The sequence below is a fragment of the Camelus dromedarius genome, chromosome 4, assembly GCF_036321535.1.
Source record: "Camelus dromedarius isolate mCamDro1 chromosome 4, mCamDro1.pat, whole genome shotgun sequence".
NCBI classification, from domain to species: domain Eukaryota; kingdom Metazoa; phylum Chordata; class Mammalia; order Artiodactyla; family Camelidae; genus Camelus; species Camelus dromedarius.
Window position 1 is genome coordinate 63,629,329 of NC_087439.1, and position 18,440 is coordinate 63,647,768.

Genomic DNA, 18,440 nt, shown 5'->3' on the forward strand with positions numbered 1-18,440 from the left:
TGTTTGGTGAAAAAATAAAATGATTTCAATAGAATCGTGAAAATATATTTCTCTTTATCCTGAGCTTTATTTTAGATCACCAAACATCAATGACAGGATGGACATAATGTTCTTTTTCATGCCCCTGAATTTAGCTAGGAAAGTCCTCGACTTTAAAATACTATAGATTTCAAGTGGCTCTAGGATGGAACCCCCTAGGGGTACTTTGAAGTTGGTAAGTGGGATTCTGTCAACTTATTTTATGAGAGTTCTGAATCTCTAAAATTAAGTGTATAAAATTTCTGCGGTCTGTTGGGTTTCATGTGAACAGTCCAGAATTCATTTCATCTCTGACAACCTGGATGTGTTCTCAGTAAAGATCTGGACTGACCCCATTATTGTGTGCTTACCCTGAACTTCGAGTGCTTCTCAGTAAAGTGAGAACATCAAAGAGTGAGTGTTGAAAGCCCATTCTGCTACTCAGAGCTAATGTTTCCTCTGCATACAAGTCTTTGCATGTGAAGAAATGGTAACAACAGTTTTCTCATGTGATGAACTTAATTGTGTGATTTCATATTCATCAAAAGCATTGTTTTTGATTCTGTATATCTTATAAATAGAGCAAATTTGTTAGAATATTTAATTTAGCTTTTGAAAGGTGTTCATGTCACACTGAGGAAAACCTTAATTGCTTATGTGTGAATTATAGGGAGAATCGCGCATAGTGTTGTCTAACTTCCTGTAGAACTCCACGTCAGACTAGTAGTGCGTTGTATCAGTTGCACTTCTTAGCTTGAAACAGTCGTTTCTGCAAGGAAAGATTTTTTTCTTTAAAGGTACGTGATGGTTCAAAGTACAGAAGAATATATTGGTGAACCAAGCTGAGAGATCCAGTACAATGTGGTTCCAGAGATCAAGGTTGCTGAACTAAAAGAGAATCTTTTCAAGGCTCTGATGCCAGGATGAATAAATACGAATAGACTCAGACTCACATTCCCAGAAGACAGACCAGATGTTTGTCAGGGGATTGCCGAGTGCTCTGACTGATAGCCTCCAATGGATCACCATATCCTAGTGTTCATTCCCCAAATGAAAATGAAGGTTCTCAGAGACTGTAACACAACAGATGTGCACAGAAAGAATAAAATTCAGTTAACTGCTCTAAGTGAATACATGCTTCTAAAGAAGCATAGTTCATTGTTTTAGAAGGTTTGGTCTCTGTTGGAGAAGTGGCCAGTGAATGGAATTTAACTTTTCTCTGAAGATGTTATATTAATATGAGGTCTCTACTTGCCCAGAGTAGCACTGAACGTCTTTTAAAGTAATAAAATAAAATAAAATAGAAAACTATATATTCCTTTAAAAAATCTGAAAGTAGTGCTCGGATTACTGAGGATTGTTTAATATTATATCTATTCAAGTATGCAGTTATTTTGTACGATCAGCATGTAAAGCATGAAAAATATTTTCCTAAGATGAAAATGTCTGAAAAATATCCAATAAATATTTAATTTTAAAAGTTACTTTATATTCATTTCCAAAAAGACAGGGCATCTGTGTATCAATAATATTAATTATAAAAATACATTTATGCATTAGTAGATGGTATTTCAAAGTCTCCAAAATTTATAACACCTTTTGAGTATTATTAAATTTGTTGTAAGTTTTATTTTCAAATGTTACTATGATTCATATAGATGGAAGCAAATAGTTCCTGTGGTATGGAAGTGAACATAAACAAACCAGATTGCACTAACAGATAAATGTGAAGATATAGCAAAAAAAGGAAAAAAAAGACTTCCTGTATTTGTTTTCATCCTTCTTATGAAATTACAGCTTTGATTAGCTATTTAGTATGCTTTGAGGAGCCCACAAGGCAATTATGCTCACCATAACATAATTTATTTGAAGAGTATAGTTTCCCAATTAAGAATAAACTTTTAAAGGCAAAATAAAATAAAATGATTAATAAACAGAATTGCTATATTTGGAGGTTTTCAGGATAGTCAAATTGAACCATTCCTCTAGATCTAGAATAGCCTCCAGTGAAGAACTTCTATATTCTGTGTCATCAAAGTGTCCTCAAAACACCTTTTAGTCCCTTTCCATATCTAGCATAGAAAAATTTGGATAAAACTTTGTTAACCTTCCTATTGTTAATTAAAATTGGATTTGAATGAAGTAAGTCACAATTCTCATATTTTCACTCCTTTATATAATTTGAAATTTGGCTGCATTTCTTCTTGATTTTCTAGGGACCCTTACAATGCAATTGAAGCCATAGACCCAGAGAAGCTGAATGTCTTTCGGACAGTCCGAGAGATAACAGGTAATTTTTTTAAGTGAGTTTGTCATGCTAAGAACTATGTGAATTTTAGTGTTTTGTTGAAAGTATTACATAGTATTGGAATTTTCAAAACAAATTCTAGGTTTAAAAACACATGTTATTTTAAATGATGGGTATCTTTATTCCTTAGCATTTGTGCACATTTTGAAATTCTGTGGAATTAAAAAAAAAATTTATCCTTGAAATGTTGATGTTACTGTTTTTGCAAATGTCAGTGGATCTTTGAGACCATCTTTTTCTATTTACTTTTCACAAATACTATTGAGAATGGGTAATATGTAGAATTCACTTAGCACATATTTATAAAGAACCTAGTATGTTCAGGACTAAAATAGTGGATGATATGGGGCCCATAGACATGAATCAGACATGGGATGGCTATCAAAGACTGTAAAATCAAATGAGGAGGGTTAGGTATATACATGGATGTCTTGGAATCCAAGACAGTCAGTTAATTTAAGTGTACAGGTAAGGTGGCAAAAGATTTCAAAAAAGAAATTGAAGCTATATGTTTTTCTTTTTATCTAGTTAGACTAAATATAGATATTTGGTGCTCTTTATTTTGACATTCATTATCTATTGAGTATTGAAGAAACTTTGGGCAAGACACTCAACCTTCGTAGAAGAAATATGAGGTTGAATAGTTCAGAAATGGAAATATTTGCTGCCTTTTTCTTACCCCCCCATTTTCATTGTATTTTAAAAAGAATTACTAATAATTACTAAATGTTACTAAGACAATGACATTCTGAATTTTTTTACTGCCCTTATCTTTTGTAGGTTTCTTGAACATACAGTCATGGCCCCCAAACATGACTGACTTCAGTGTTTTTTCTAACCTAGTGACCATTGGTGGAAGAGTGCTATATAGGTAGGTGTATATGTTCAAAGTTCCAGGTCTCTCTGCGTCTTGTGTACATATGTCAGAGCCATCAGACTCACTGATTTAAAGATCCGAGAAGTACTGGGTTTTCACTTTAAATTCCAAAAGAAAACTCAATGACAAATACCTCTGGTTGTGCTTTAAAGTATTCAGTTTTATTTTTTTTTAACTGCCTATCACTTATTATTAGTGTTTTGCAGGTATGGAGTACATGATGTGAATCATAAAATTGAACCTTCTTTTTGATCATATGTTATCATAATTAAAAGATAGAGTTGAATGACCTGATAATGGCATTGGTGTGTGGGATCCAAATGCTTTTTAACCAGTAGGTTCTTGTTCTGTCTCCAGCGCTGTCATTTGAACCAAGCGTCACAGCGCTGATATTTCAGGAACTGGTCCACCACCCTACACGCATCGCTAAGCTCACACTGCAATCCACAACTCAAGGTGGTTGTGATGAGAGCAACGATTTGAAAGACTGAATTATATCCCAGTTGTGTACACATACACACTCGCACATGTGTGCACACACACACAGGCATTTTATATTAATGCATATTATAGTTATATGTGTTTATATATATATAAAACACATGAAAAATTCTGAGTATTAAAAGCAGAACATATTTACATTTATAAATAAAGCAAGAGGGGGCAGCTTTGATCTCCAAAATATAAAATAATGTTGATTGAAATGTGGGGAGCACATTTGTTCTTTGGAGAATGGAAAAAGAATCTAATTACAAAATGTAGACTGTGCTGAAATAAAAACAGCTTCCTTGAAATAATAACTTGCTTCCACAGTGTGGTTGTTATTTAACTTTTAGAGATGCTTTCTTAGTTGTCCAAGCCTTCTGAGTATTTTTTATAGTTTTAGTTTAATTTTTGGTATCTCCTATCCTTACTTATACATATTTCAATTATTACAATTAACACTTTGATTTCTCAGGTATAAATTAAAGCTAAACATCGATAGTCATTCTGTGATATTTACCTTCATCCATTAAATAGAGTAGAATTAATATCTTACTTTAGATAGATGATAAGTCACTCCATAAACATTTATTTAATTATTTATTCTTAATATAGGATTTCATCCTTGAGGAACTTAAGATCTGGAGGGTAGGAGGAGGTCAGGCAGTGAGCAGCGTCAGTGGCACATATGTAGACAAGAAATGGAGATGTCATTGATATTCATGCTTCTAAAGGGTGAACTTTTTTGGGGGTCAAATCATTACTTTTAAAACTGTCATGTTTTACATAGCATGTAAAGGAAACAATATTCTGAGCACAGATTTATCGATTCAATCTTTTTAATGCTCTATTAACATTCTTCCTGGAGTAAGATATGACATCCTTACTTTACTTCAAGAATGCATGTCATGGCCAAGAGATAATTATTATTGTCCCATTTCTTTTTTCCTCCTCCCCTCTCTTCAGTGGCCTTTCCTTGCTTATCCTCAAGCAGCAGGGCATCACTTCTCTACAATTCCAGTCCCTGAAGGAAATCAGTGCAGGAAACATCTACATCACCGACAACAGCAACCTGTGTTATTATCATACCATTAACTGGACGACACTCTTCAGCACCATCAACCAAAGAATAGTGATCCGGGACAACAGGAAGGCTGAAAACTGCAGTAAGTACATTCCCCAGACATTAAAACCCAGAAACTTGAACATTTTTCTCCGATTCTGCATTGGACCAAACAATTAAAAATAACAGCAGGTCAGAATTGTTGCCCTCTTTTTCTCAACCCTTAAAGAAAGGTTGGTATAAAGTAATCAGAATAGATGACTTTTTATAATATCTTGCATGTTCTTATAATATATTGAGTGTTCTCAAATCTTGCCTAATCCTAAGAACCCTCCTGTGGAGATTTAGACTCAAGAGGTGTAAGTGGAACCTGGGAATCTAAATGTTTAAAGAGCATCCCAGGCAATTCCTTGGATCCATTCAGTTTGTGGAAACCCACTCTATTTAAATTTTCTGTTTACTTTTTGTTTCAGTGAATTTGATATCAGAATAACAAAGTATTTGCCATTTAGGGGTGGTGAAAAAAAAAGACGTGTTCTTCTGAAATGTGTAAAACATGCTGTTCCAGAAGTTTGCTATTCAAGAAGAAAGTTAATTTCATAAACGCATTTTTTGTGGGCATGGCACTATCTCTTTTTTCATTATTTGGCTCCTTGTTGGTCCGCAGCATCACTTCTTTGTTACACAGAAGCAAGTAATGTTTCCATGAGTACATACCTATGTCATTCCTTTCTTATTCTTTGGTATTCCAGTGATTAATACTTAATTCTTTCCTGTTTTTCTCTTGAGTATGGCTTTCTTTTACATCCTACAAGTGCCTCGACTGTGCATATAGTAGTGACTTGCTTATGATAAATATCAAATAAAAAGACTTAGAATTCAAATGATCTGTTTACAAATGCGTGCTCTTGTTGTGGTCATGTTGAGTCAGTCCTTTTTAAAGTCACATTCCTTAGAAACATTCTGCTTTCAGGAAGTCTTCTTGCTTCTTTGATGTCACCATTGGAACCATCACAAGGATATGCACAAGTAATGATTAAATTCATTGTTTGTGTATATGAATGAATAGTACAGGACATTTTTTTTTAAATGTAAACTCTTAAAGAGGCCAATATGATTTAAGTTTACTAAGTTAAGTACTCAATGAATTAATGTATTTATATCTCATTTTGTACCAAAAAGTGTTTAAGGCAGCTCAGGTTAGTAATTTTTATAAATTACGACTTACAATTTGTGAGGAACTCACATGATAGCTGTTTTGGATCCTTCAAAGTATATTCCAGAGAAAAGACATCTATTGCAACATGAGAGTGTTATTTTGAGTGAATTTGAGTTCTTACACATTCTACACAGTATCAAGAAATATAAAATCTTATTATGTATCAAAATATGCATGTTCACACTGAGTGAGATTTATCCTTTCATTTAGTCTGGATTATTTCCTTCATTTTATACATTTCTGATTCCTGACAGAAGGCTTGTTTTTCTTTTTCTCTAATACTTAAGCTTCTTATCCCACATTACTGTATGTGTGTTTGGACATGCCCTAGACTGAGTAGATTATTCATGGAAGTAAAATAGAACTTTTTTCAACACGAACTTATAAATACTCTCCTAAGTCAGGATTATACTCTCCTTTTCTTCCACTTTCTTCAAAAAAAAAAAAAAAGCAAAACAAAATGAAAACAAATGATAGTACTACTACCTTATAAAGATAAAATTTAATTATAAAAAAAAACTAAAGAAAAAAATAGAAGAATCAGAGAAAACTATTCTTCTTTGACTCATTTAATCATTTTACAAATCCCTTCTTTTGTCTTTTGTGAGCCTGAATAAAAAGCAAATAAGAAAATGCAGAAAGAGATTAAATGTAAAAAAGCAAGCTAGGAAAAATTTATGTAATTATTTCATACCTCTTTAAGACTTCTAAACATTTCAAACAACTGAAAGAAAGATAATAATGATAATAATGATAATAATAATAATAATAATACACTAAAAATCTAACATGTTCAACTTTCAGTGTTGTTTCTCTTGGACAGAGTTTAGCCATTTTTCACACTGTGAACATATTTTATTGTTCTATACACTTAGTTGACTTTACAGTTTCAGGAAGAAATGAAGCAGTTAGAAGAAAGCAATTTTGTGGTACCATAGTATAAAATTAAGCATATATATATTTTATTTTTAATATCTTAGAATAAACAATTTTTGCATGAAATCTATTTATCATAATTTGGGTTTCAGTCTCATCGTATTCTGGATCCTGCGTTTTCAGAAATGTAACTACCTTATAAACTTGACCTCAGAGGTAATGTTACTGATGTTAAATTCAGCCTGCAGTGGTTGCACATTTTTGATTAAAGCCATTTTATCATCCATAGCATTATCTGCAAATGCGAAGACTTAAATATTTGCCTCATTTAAAATGCATCATAAATACTGCATTTTTAGATATTATCTCCTAATAATCTACAACCAGACATAGACAAGCACACACACATTATAAGACATATGCATACACAGATATATAGTGCAATGTATATGCATGTACACATACAACACACGTGCACATCCCTGCATACACACACGTAAATGCTCACACACACAGTCACCATAAAATACTCTGATCTAAATCTGTGTGTTGGACTGGCAACTTAAAAGAAAAGACAGTCTTGATTTTTAACAGTGATTTTTGGAGTTCAGCATGCTTTAAAATAGTAATGACAAGAGAAGAAAAACTTCACCTCATCTATAAAGTGTGACCATGGCTTGAGCAATCTTATTCTTTTAAGTCACAAATTTCAAAGCAGACTTTATGGTTTGAAGAGATTGAGGTTGAGAGAAACTCCAGGACATGAAAAGCTAGGACATTTTCTGCCTGTTTTATGTGTATGGTTATGGTAGGGACAAAACAGTGCTAACTGGAAGGAGTTTTAGAGTAGGTATATAAAGTATTTGAAGTTTCTTTAAATATTTAAGCATAAACTTTTAATGCCAGAATATAAACAGTGAAGAGATAAATATTACACCAAACTTCAGAATCTGAGTTACATTTGAACTCATACATCTCTATTTTAGGGATATTTGCATATATATACACTTGAACCAACATAAACATGAGAGAAATTATATTTATAATTACTTTTCAAAATGGAAATAATTTTATTTTTCTAATTATAATAGCATTTTTATCATTGTTAGAAATCAAAACAGTAGAAAAATGTTTGGTAGATAGGTAATGAAACATTTTCATATATAAATTGGTTCATACCATATATATTTAAATACTGTTCAGCCATCTATGCCTTTTACTTAATATATTCTGAGGGTCTTCCATATCAGTATATAGAGCTCTTCCTTATTCTTTTTCAAGTCTGTGTATAAAAATACTTATTGAGTAAGTGCCGTATTAATGGTAATTTAATTTATTTTCTAGTTTTCATGTCGATGCTTCCATGATGTGAATCTTTGTTCATAAGTCATTTTACACTGTGCAATTACTTCCTTGGGCTAAATGCTCATAAGTGGAAATTCTGTGTAAATGAGGTTACAGATAATAAATTTGGTTAGATATTGCTACATCACCTTTCAAAAATAGTGGATTGGTTTGCACTTGTCCTAAACAGTGTTTGACAGGGAATATTCCACTGCTCTTTACAACACTGAATATTATCCATGGTCTTTGGTGATCTGAAGTATGAAAAAGGCGCCTTTTAAATTTAAGTTTTTTGGTTGACATTGAGCTTCTTTTTATGTGTTGACTAATCATTTATATTTCTTCTCTTGAAAATTAGATAGTTATGAGCTTTAACCATTTTCAGTTCTGGATTTGAAAGGTCTCATGACATTAAATACATCATATTTTTCTCTTAAATATATTATGTATAACTTTCCATCTATAAGTAATTAAAAAATTATCTTTTTATAAACAAACATTTTATGTTTTTATCTAGTTAAATGGATACGTTTTTCTTTTTCTTTTTATATTTATATTCTTGGCATGGTCTTAGTCTTTTTCTTCTAGTACTTTAAAACTATACTGAAATTTTTAATCCATCTATAAGTTTTGGTATAGCATAATTTTTGAAAAATCTTCAATTAATTAGGATATTGATCAAACATAATTTACTGAATAATCTATCTCTTCTCACTGACTTTAGGTATCCGAAATATTTCAGCTAAATAGCAAAAAAGTGCCAGATTCTACTTCTCAATCTGTATAGTTTAGTTATCACCACCACCCTGTAAAGTTTAATTATCACAATTTTTCAGATGAATATATAAATATTCAGAATATTGAATAATATTCTCAAAGTTTGGAACTATTAAAATCACATTCAGAATTTCAACCCAATGTGTATCTAATTTCAAAATTCATACTCTTCATTTCACCATGATTCCTCTCCAAATAAGGAGAAAGTGATGGATGTACATAAGAAAATCTGTTGATTTACTGAAGAATGCCCTATATAGCATAATGATCAAGAGAACACTCTAGAGTCAGTAGTCTGGATTTTAATCTCAGCAAAACTATTTCCTAGGAGCTTGGCCTTTGGTAAGCTACTTAACATCTCTGTACCTCAGTTTTATCATTTGTAAAACAGGTGTAATAATAATGCTCAGCTCATTGAATACCTGGCTCAAAATAAGTGCTATACATGGTTAACTGTAACTATTATAGTGCAGTCAAGCTCTTTCCTAGTAAAGAGATATTGTATAGTGTATATAAACCTATAACCACATTATGTGGTGTGGAGATTCAATATTTAATTTTTACTTAATGAGAAGTTCCTTTTGGGGGAACAAGAAAACAAGGAGAAATATTGAGGGTCTTCTTTCTTTTAGGCAGATGAAAACTTCACATCATCAAGGTGGTGATTTAAAAATTTGCAAGTAACGTGTCAACTGGTGATAGGCATAAAAGAAATAAGAATAATTATTAATAGGAGCCTAGACATTTAAGAATTTAAAAACAACCTCCCGAGATCTTAAATGAATAAAACAGTTTATGCTTGAGACTCCTCTAAAATATGTTTTTTACCTTTTCTCTTATAACTAAAACATTTTAAGGTTGACTTTATGATAAGTAATAGAGTCAGTGTTTTATAAATATATTGACAAAATATGAACTTTAGATTAATGGTTCAGGAGACAAATATTTGATAATGAAGAATATATTCTTTTGCACAAAGAATATAAAAGGAATATAAATTTCTATATGTATTTGTGATTTTGATGTTCCTGAATTTTGATAGTAGAAAAATCCACCTCATTGAATATAAATATGGAAAAAGGAAATTGCAAAACTATAGTTAATTGGTAATAACTGAACCCTCTGGATGACAATACAATTCGATTTTACAATGAGTCACTGCATGTCCAGAATTTAATCTGAACGTGAATCTTGACACTTAGTTGGGACAAAGGTTTGATGAGTAGAGAACAGAGGGTATCTGACACCAGTGGAAAATACAACAATGTTTTCTTAACATATTATTTTGTTTTTTCTGTGGTCAGAGTGACAATAACTGCAAAATAGTAAACATTTTATTTTACTTTTTATAGTATCATGAGAAATTCTGACTTTCTATAAATCACAGTAAAATTGTATTGTCAACATTATCATTTCTAATAAGTTGTACATTGTAGAAAAATAAATTTTGTTTGTAAATTAAGGTTTTCCTTGTTTTAAGAATGCATTGCTAAAGTCACAGATTTTCTTACCTTCTCTGTCACACATAATATGCCTTTGATTTGTACACTTCTAGCCCAGCCCATACTCTCTTGGGTAACTGTGCATTTCCAAACAAAGATCTGCCAGGTCAGAGGAATCATCCTTTGGCTCTCATAGCCAATATTTTCTGGGTAATTAGTGAACTTTGCCACAATTTTCAGTAAACCATAGCTCACCATGGGTCATAAAGTGCATAACTTAGAATATAGTGAAGTCACTATTCTAAGCAGTAAGAACATAGAAAATCTTAATTGTACTTTTAAGATTTTACCAAAGTTATACATTAATACACTGTTCTTTGTAAAAAAAAAATCAAGTAACATTTTCTCATTGTATTTGAAACAGCACAATGTCTAATTACTAACAATGCTACAAAATGTTCTCTGTGTTCTTATCAAAAGGGTAATAAGCAGTTATAGTTTCAGAAATGACATCCCTTCTATTTTGTAATCTGGAAATTCTGAAAGAATGAAGTGCCTCTCAGCAATAAAAGGCAAGATTACTGTAGGCTTTAGTTTTTATCACAGATAACAACATTTTAACCTGACTTGCCTCTAATCAGTGGGTGAGAAATTATAAAGCAAAAACTTGTAGTTATTAAAAATGCAGAATTCTGATGTTTAAGTGACTTCCTGTTAATATATAATAATGTAAGGTGTAAGAAAGATAATTCAATAAAAGTAACTGAATATAAATGTGTAAAATCAAATTTTATGTAATAGATGAAGAATTAAAAAGGAATAAAAGAGTGAAATTAAAATTTAAAGTTATAATATCTATTTTTATATGCATTCAGCCATTTTAAGGTTATTTAGAGAGTGTTTCATATTCTGAAACATGTACATTTATGTACAATTTTTCTATATACATCTTCATGGGATAAACATGATTATCAGTGGAAATCTTTAAGAGGGGAAAAAAACCCCAAAAGTTATATTATGAAAGCAACTGGTAATGAATGAGTATATTCAGAATCATACTGCACAGTGTCATGAATCTCCGTTTGCATTCAACATCTTCCTATTCTTGTAGAAAATATAATCAGTGCCTCAGAATGTTTGTGTATCAAACTTCTGTCTAAGGCCCTCAAACATGTTTTCAGTTTCTTCCTTTAGGTTGTTCACAAAGCCATCAGCACTCCCTTGATACCGCCCATTCCATGATAGTACATCAACTTTTGATCTATTTATTTCACCAACTCACATTGTTTTTTTCAGGTTTGAAAACCCCTCACTCTCGTCGCTTTATCCTCTCTCTCCCAAGGGTGATAGAACTTTACAATACGTGGAAGGGTGAAAGATTACTGCTTTGATTTTCTGTTAAATGGTTTGACGTTAGTTGGAGAAGAGATTTTTAGTTTTGCCCAAACTCCTACCGTCTTTTCTACTGCCTACTGCCTCCCTTAGTCTCTACTCAGATGTTCCATTTCAGAGCAGTTTTGGATCAGGGAACGAGTATCTCCTGCAGGAAAGCTGGAATAGGCAGAAAACCATAATAAATTACTTTCTTCTAATTCTTTTCAAATGACTAGATGGTGATATTCAAGGCTGGTTGGTCATTTTTGGCAGCGTGAAACCATGGGAAGTGTCTCCACAAAGCATAGAACAAAAGGCCAAGGAAGCTACTTCTTTAAAATTTTTAAGAGAAAATAAGTTTTCAATCAGCACCAAGAATTCAACAGCCCTCTGACCTCCCAGAATGATAGCCCCCCATGGGAAAGAGAGGGAGGCCCATTCAGTGGCTTACAGTTCAAAATGCCCTTATAAACTTCGCTAAAGAAACTTTAGCACTGTGGCTATTAGGCAACCTTTAACTTCCTCTGTGTTTTCTCTGGAAGCTGTAAAATAGTTTTTTTCCTTTATCTCATCTGAATTGTACCTGTCTGTTAAAATTTTGAGAGATAATAATGTGCTTAGTATTTCGACCTTTACAGAGAATACTGAACTTGCTTTTGTTAAAATAGAGGCAAGCTTAAATAATGGATCTTGCTACTGTGCTGCATGTGTGAAAGTAAATGGATTAGCTCCAAATATTGAAATGAAGTACCTGTCTACAAGTACACAGGCAAAAAAAAGACCTTCTCTTTCATGGCACAAGACTACCTACGTATGCTGTTTGCCTTACTTACCATATGTAGAGGCATGGGTTTGATTATTATAAAGTATTTCGACAGATACTATGAATCTTTTCCGATAAAGGCTGAAAGATATGATGTAGTTGTAATAGTTCAGTTTTTGTGGTCAGAGCAACATAGATTCAAATCCTTACTTACAACTAGGCATGCAGCCTTGGGCAATTATTTACATGTTACTCCTCTGTAAGTTAATAATAACATCTACCTTTCAGGGCTATGAGGACGATTAGACACCATATTAGTAGTAGATAATAATGCAGGGTTGCTTATTTAACTAAGTCCTCAATAAATGTACTTAAGAAAAATGTGGAAACATTCAACTATGCCCACATGTTTACTCTTAAAAATTACAGTTGGCCTAACTTAATGTGTAGACAGCATTAGGTGAGCCCACAGAAAGATGGACAGCAATCTGAGATGGAAAGGATAAATAGGAATTATTAAGGCAAAGGGGTCTGGGGGAAATTGGGCATTACACCTCTAGCCATAGACTCCTTGAGCTGAGGATACAGAGCAATGAGTAATTAAAGCGAATGAATACTGATATACACAGCAACATAGATAAATCTCAAAATAAGTATGTGGAGTTAAAGAAACTATATAAAAAAAGAATACATACTGTATATTTCTACAAAATTCTAGGAAATGCATGCTAATGTATATTGAAAAAGCAGACCAATGGTTGTCTGAGAATGGGGCAGGAGGAAGGGATTACATAGGTCATGAGGAATATTTGGAGGTAATGAATATATTCTTTGCCTGGGTTTCATGTATATATATATATGTCATGATTTCATGTATCTGTCAAAACATCAGATTGTACACTTTATATATGAGCAGTATATGTCATGTATACTTCAATAAAACTGCTAGGCACACACACAGTTTCTCTCTTAAACTATATTGGAAGAGATTATTCAATTAAGCAATTGTGGAGTGAAAAGATAGCTTTTCTTATTTTTAGGCAGGGAAAAATACATTTTATTTTATTTTTTAAAATTTTTTATTGAGTTCTAGTCAGTTTACAATGTTGTGTAAGTTTCTGGTGTACAGCACAGTTTTTCAGTCATACATGAATATACACATACTCATTTTTATATTATTTTTCACCATGAACTACTATAAGATCTTGACTATATTTCCCTATGCTATACAGTATAAACTTGTTTATCTATTCTATATATACCTGTCAGTATCTGTAAATCTCAAACTCCCAGTCTGTCCCTAACCACATCCCTCCCCCCTGACAACCACAAGTTTGTATTCTATGTCTCTGAGTTTGTTTCTATTTTATAATTAAGTTCATGTGTCTTCTTCTTCTTTTTTTTTTAAGACTCCACATATGAGTGATATCGTACTGTATTTTTCTTTCTCTTTCTGGCTAACTTCACTTAGAATGACATTCTCCAGGGACATCCATGTTGCTGCAAATGGCGTTATGTTGTCATTTTTATGGCTGAATAGTATTCCATTGTATAAATATACCGCAGCTTCTTTATCCAGTCATCTGTTGATGGACATTTAGGCTGTTTCCATGTCTTGGCTATTGTAAATAGTGCTACTGTGAACATTGAGGTGCAAGTGTCTTTCTGAATTAAGGTTCCTTCTGGATATATGCCCAGGAGTGGGATTTCTGGGTCATATGGTAAGTCTATTCCTAGTCTTTTGAAGAATCTTCATACTGTTTTCCACAGTGGCTGCACCAAACTGCATTCCCACCAGCAGTGTAGGAGGGTCCCCTTTTCTCCACTGCCTCTCCAGCATTTGTCATTTGTGGACTTTTGAATGATGGCCATTCTGACTGGTGTGAGGTGATACCTCATTGTAGTTTTGATTTGCATTTCTCTGATAATTAGTGATACTGGGCATTTTGTCATGTGCCTATTGATCATTCAGTGTCTTCATTGGAGAATTGCTTGTGAAAAGATACCTTGATAGATCTAAGTCTGTCATGAGAAAGAATTTTATGCAGTTTAACACAGGAGCCTCCTTAAAGCTCTGGGATATCAGAAAAAAGAATACATGAATTGGAAGATTTTGTTTCACTATTTTAAAACTAATCAGCATCACAGATGCTGGCAATTCACTTTCTCAAGCATTTGTTAGAGAGACAGCTTTCACAGATAGGATCCCTCTTTAAATTACAATCACATATTCAGTGCTATCCCATCCCATCTCACAAATGCTCTTGTCATAACAAGTTACATCCCCTAATTAGTAGAGTTGGTAACTAACAGGAAGGTGAAAAGGCTTTTGATGTTTTTAATCTTCTAGGAAATTGTTAATATTTTATGAAAATCACATGCAATTGTGTTTCACATGCCTCAAATCACTTTTCAGACACCCAGAACAGCATTTGAAGTTTTTATTGGCCTTTCTTATTCAATTTCTATCACTTCACTAAAATTACATTTTTCAGTATAAATAATATACTGAATAAATATGATATGGTATAAAGGGGGACAGAGGTGGTGAATTTCAGTGGCAATTTTAAAACATAGCCACCAAATTTGTTGGCACCCCCCCAACAACAAAAAATATAGAGATAAGACTAAAGAACATTGTTACTCATTTAATCTCAATACTTCCTCATAAATAACTTCTACACTTTGTTTAAAATTATTTTAAAATGCTTTTCTTGCGTGTGTCAGTTTGACTCAGTATCAAGGTAAGCTTAGTCAGAGTATACCAGAGGCCTGTACAAACTTGTATTTTATTTCTATTTCTTTCCTCTCTTGTTCACTTTCATATAGTCTTCCTTTTCTTTTCCTCTTTTAATTTTTGTTTTTTTTTTTTATGACAAATATCACTCATTCTATTTCTGCATGAAGTTCTCATATGAAATTGAAGTCACAAAGTTTGGTGTATTAGTGGAGCCAAGGATGCTGCCTTAGAACAGTGTGTTTTGTTCCTTACCTTAATTGGAAGGTTAATGTCTGTCACTCTTCCTCCCTAGAGTTTTGATCTAGGCAATGGCTGTTTGCTCAGTCTTATGAAAATGCAGTGATGTTACACACACAGGGACGGGGGCTCTGCAATGTGGCAGAAGCCAAGGGTGGCGTGGGCCATGTGACTGGGTAGGCAAGCAAAGTTATCTGCCATAGATCTCTTTCAAACAGACCCCTTCAGAAATAGCTTTACTTAGGAAGATTCCTATTAAAATGATAAGTTTTGACATAGGCTTCTGTTTTATTTCCCCTTGATTTTGGTGTGTTTTTCAGCTGCAGAAGGAATGGTGTGTAACCATCTCTGTTCAAACGATGGGTGCTGGGGACCTGGGCCAGACCAGTGTCTGTCATGCCGTCGCTTCAGCAGGGGAAGGACCTGCATAGAATCGTGTAACCTCTACGATGGGTAAGGCATCTTACAAAGCAGCCTTTATCTCATGAACTTTGAGGTGCTGATTGGCTTAGATTTTAAATTGACAATAAAATGGTAAAGTTTCAGAATGTGTGTGCTGACCAAGACTTTTAGGAGAGCTTTTGTTGTATAAAGGAGAAACATATAAAAGAATTGTTTTAAGGCAAAATAATTTGATTTAAATTAACAAGATAGGCAACATGCATATTAACTGTCGTGCACACATTTTAAAAAGTGTACCAAAATAGGTAATTCTTAATAAATGATAATAATTTAAACTTATACAAAGTTGAAAAAAATATATTTCTATTTTCTTTATGAAGGACATTGTTACAAGTAATATTTCCTAGCATATGCCTCAACAGTCTTTTTTTCTCATGTTTTCCTATTAATTTTCAAGAGGAATTACTGCATACTTTTGATTTGTTTCCATTCAGGTTGTGTGTCTATTTGATTGTGTTAGGAATAAAACATGTTTCTGTATCTCTGACAACTGTTTAGCCCTATAGAGAAATCACCTTTGTAGTTTCTAGTTGAAAAGATTTTTGAGAGTGTTCTGTCACTTCCTAAAGATAACCCAAGACATACTTTAAATCAAGTATTTTAAATTCCATCTGATAGTACAATAATCAAATTGCCAACAATAAAACCTAGTATATACCTTGTTGCATGGCATTTCATATACTCATAAAATCACTTCATCCTAACACACCATTTCATGCATCGCAGTTGTCCTTCATTAATATGATGATGCATTTTTAGTACTGTCCCTGAGTCAAATTTTCCTATATTGCTCACTGAACAGATTCTCAACAGTTTTGTAAAAGTGTAGTTTTGAAGTTCTTTATTCCATTTCTTCTTCTGCCTCATGAATTTTCCCATTTTAACAACTGTTTTCATGATCCCAGATAACACTGTATTTTTGCATTTTACATCAGAAAGATAAAAATCTATGGATTATAATAATACTGATACGTCTCTTCTTTGAAAGATGACCAAAACCAATTTCTTCCATGAAATTTAGGGGAAAAAAATTAACGTTAGAATTTTAAGTATAAAAACAATTTAAAAGAAGAATTTAATAGTTTTGTCAGGAAAATTTCAACTTGTAATTTTATGAAGTACAGTCAATTCTTTAATTTGATAATGAATAGCAAGTTATTTGCTGCTTGTGTCATTGAATTGTGTTCATGCTTGTTGACATTATTATGAAAGAATGATATTTTCTGTACATAAAATACCTCAGATTAAAATGTGCTTGTCTGTGTGTAGCAACTGATGCCATTAAATGGAACTAATAGAATTTAATTACATTAAGTGAATGTTACATCAAAAATTTATTGAATATGTATGTGTAACTTGAAAGAGAGAATGGAATCTCTAGAAATCATTTTATCTAACAGAAGCACCTTATGAACAGTGAGAACTGGTAGAATGTAAGTTTTGGCCAGGTCACAACCCTGTGGAAGTAGCAAGCCAACCCCAGAATTCAGGACATCCGATTTTCATCCAGTGTCCTTTCTGGATGGCCATTGTTTTTCTTTAATGTTTCAGTTTTAAATTTGTTAGAAATATTATTGACGTATAGTCAGTTACAATGTGTCGATTTCTGGTGTAGCAAATAGTGTTTCAGTCATGCATATACATACATTTATTTGTTTTCATTTTGATCACAGCATTGGCAAAGGTAGCACAAGGAAACTGTGAGAAATGTGTGGCAGCAAAAACACAAAGCTCAGTGAGCAAAGCTCACGCTAAATCGAATGTGATTTGTTAGGTCAGATTCAAGTGAAAGGGGATCTCTGACAAAGTCATCGCGGAATCATTAGGAGACAGGGAAGGGAAAAAGCAGTGATGGAGACAGTGACAGTAAAGAAACTACAAAGAGAATCTGTTCTGAGATCAGAAAGGAAGGGAGCCAGAAGCCATACAAATATAAGTCTAGTCTATAAAATAAAAGGCAGCGAGGTTGTCTCCATGTTTTTTTATGACGTATTCATTGTACTCCTCAACTCTGTGTTTGTGGAAGGGAGTTTTGGAGAAGAGAAAGAAAAGCATGATCTATGTTTTAGTATCATAAAAACTATTACCTTCATTTAGAATTGTAGCTCTTCAGTCACCCAAGAAACTGTTTTCAGAAGCAGGACTTTGCTGACCATCACAGGCTTTGCTGTAACTATCGTATAATTTCATTGTACATGTAGTGCTCTTGATTCTCTTTACAATTTAACTACCACCCCATCCCCCACTTCCCCAACACCAGGTCATTTTGACCTTTATATTCTGAAGATTTCCTCTTTTGAATACTTTATATCACTCATGTTGATGAAACGTGCAGAAGAAAAAACTTTTTATGTAATTACGATTTTATTTATTTACTTACTCATTTTTATTTATTTATGTTTTTAATTGAATTATAGTTGATATACAATCCTGCATTAGTTTCTGGTGTACAGCCTA

General features: G+C 32.9%; 1 protein-coding gene across 4 annotated transcripts in view; it reads left to right on the plus strand.

The window, feature by feature from the left end:
• ERBB4 (erb-b2 receptor tyrosine kinase 4) overlaps positions 1-18,440 on the plus strand; it is a 984,076-nt gene that overhangs the window by 717,152 nt on the left and 248,484 nt on the right. For all 4 annotated transcript variants that reach the window (XM_031451836.2, XM_031451838.2, XM_010992478.3 and 1 more), the window contains exons 10-13: positions 2,235-2,308; positions 3,107-3,197; positions 4,653-4,852; positions 15,842-15,974. In XM_031451836.2, coding sequence (XP_031307696.1) covers positions 2,235-2,308; positions 3,107-3,197; positions 4,653-4,852; positions 15,842-15,974 — 498 coding nt within the window. The remainder of the gene's footprint in view (positions 1-2,234; positions 2,309-3,106; positions 3,198-4,652; positions 4,853-15,841; positions 15,975-18,440) is intronic.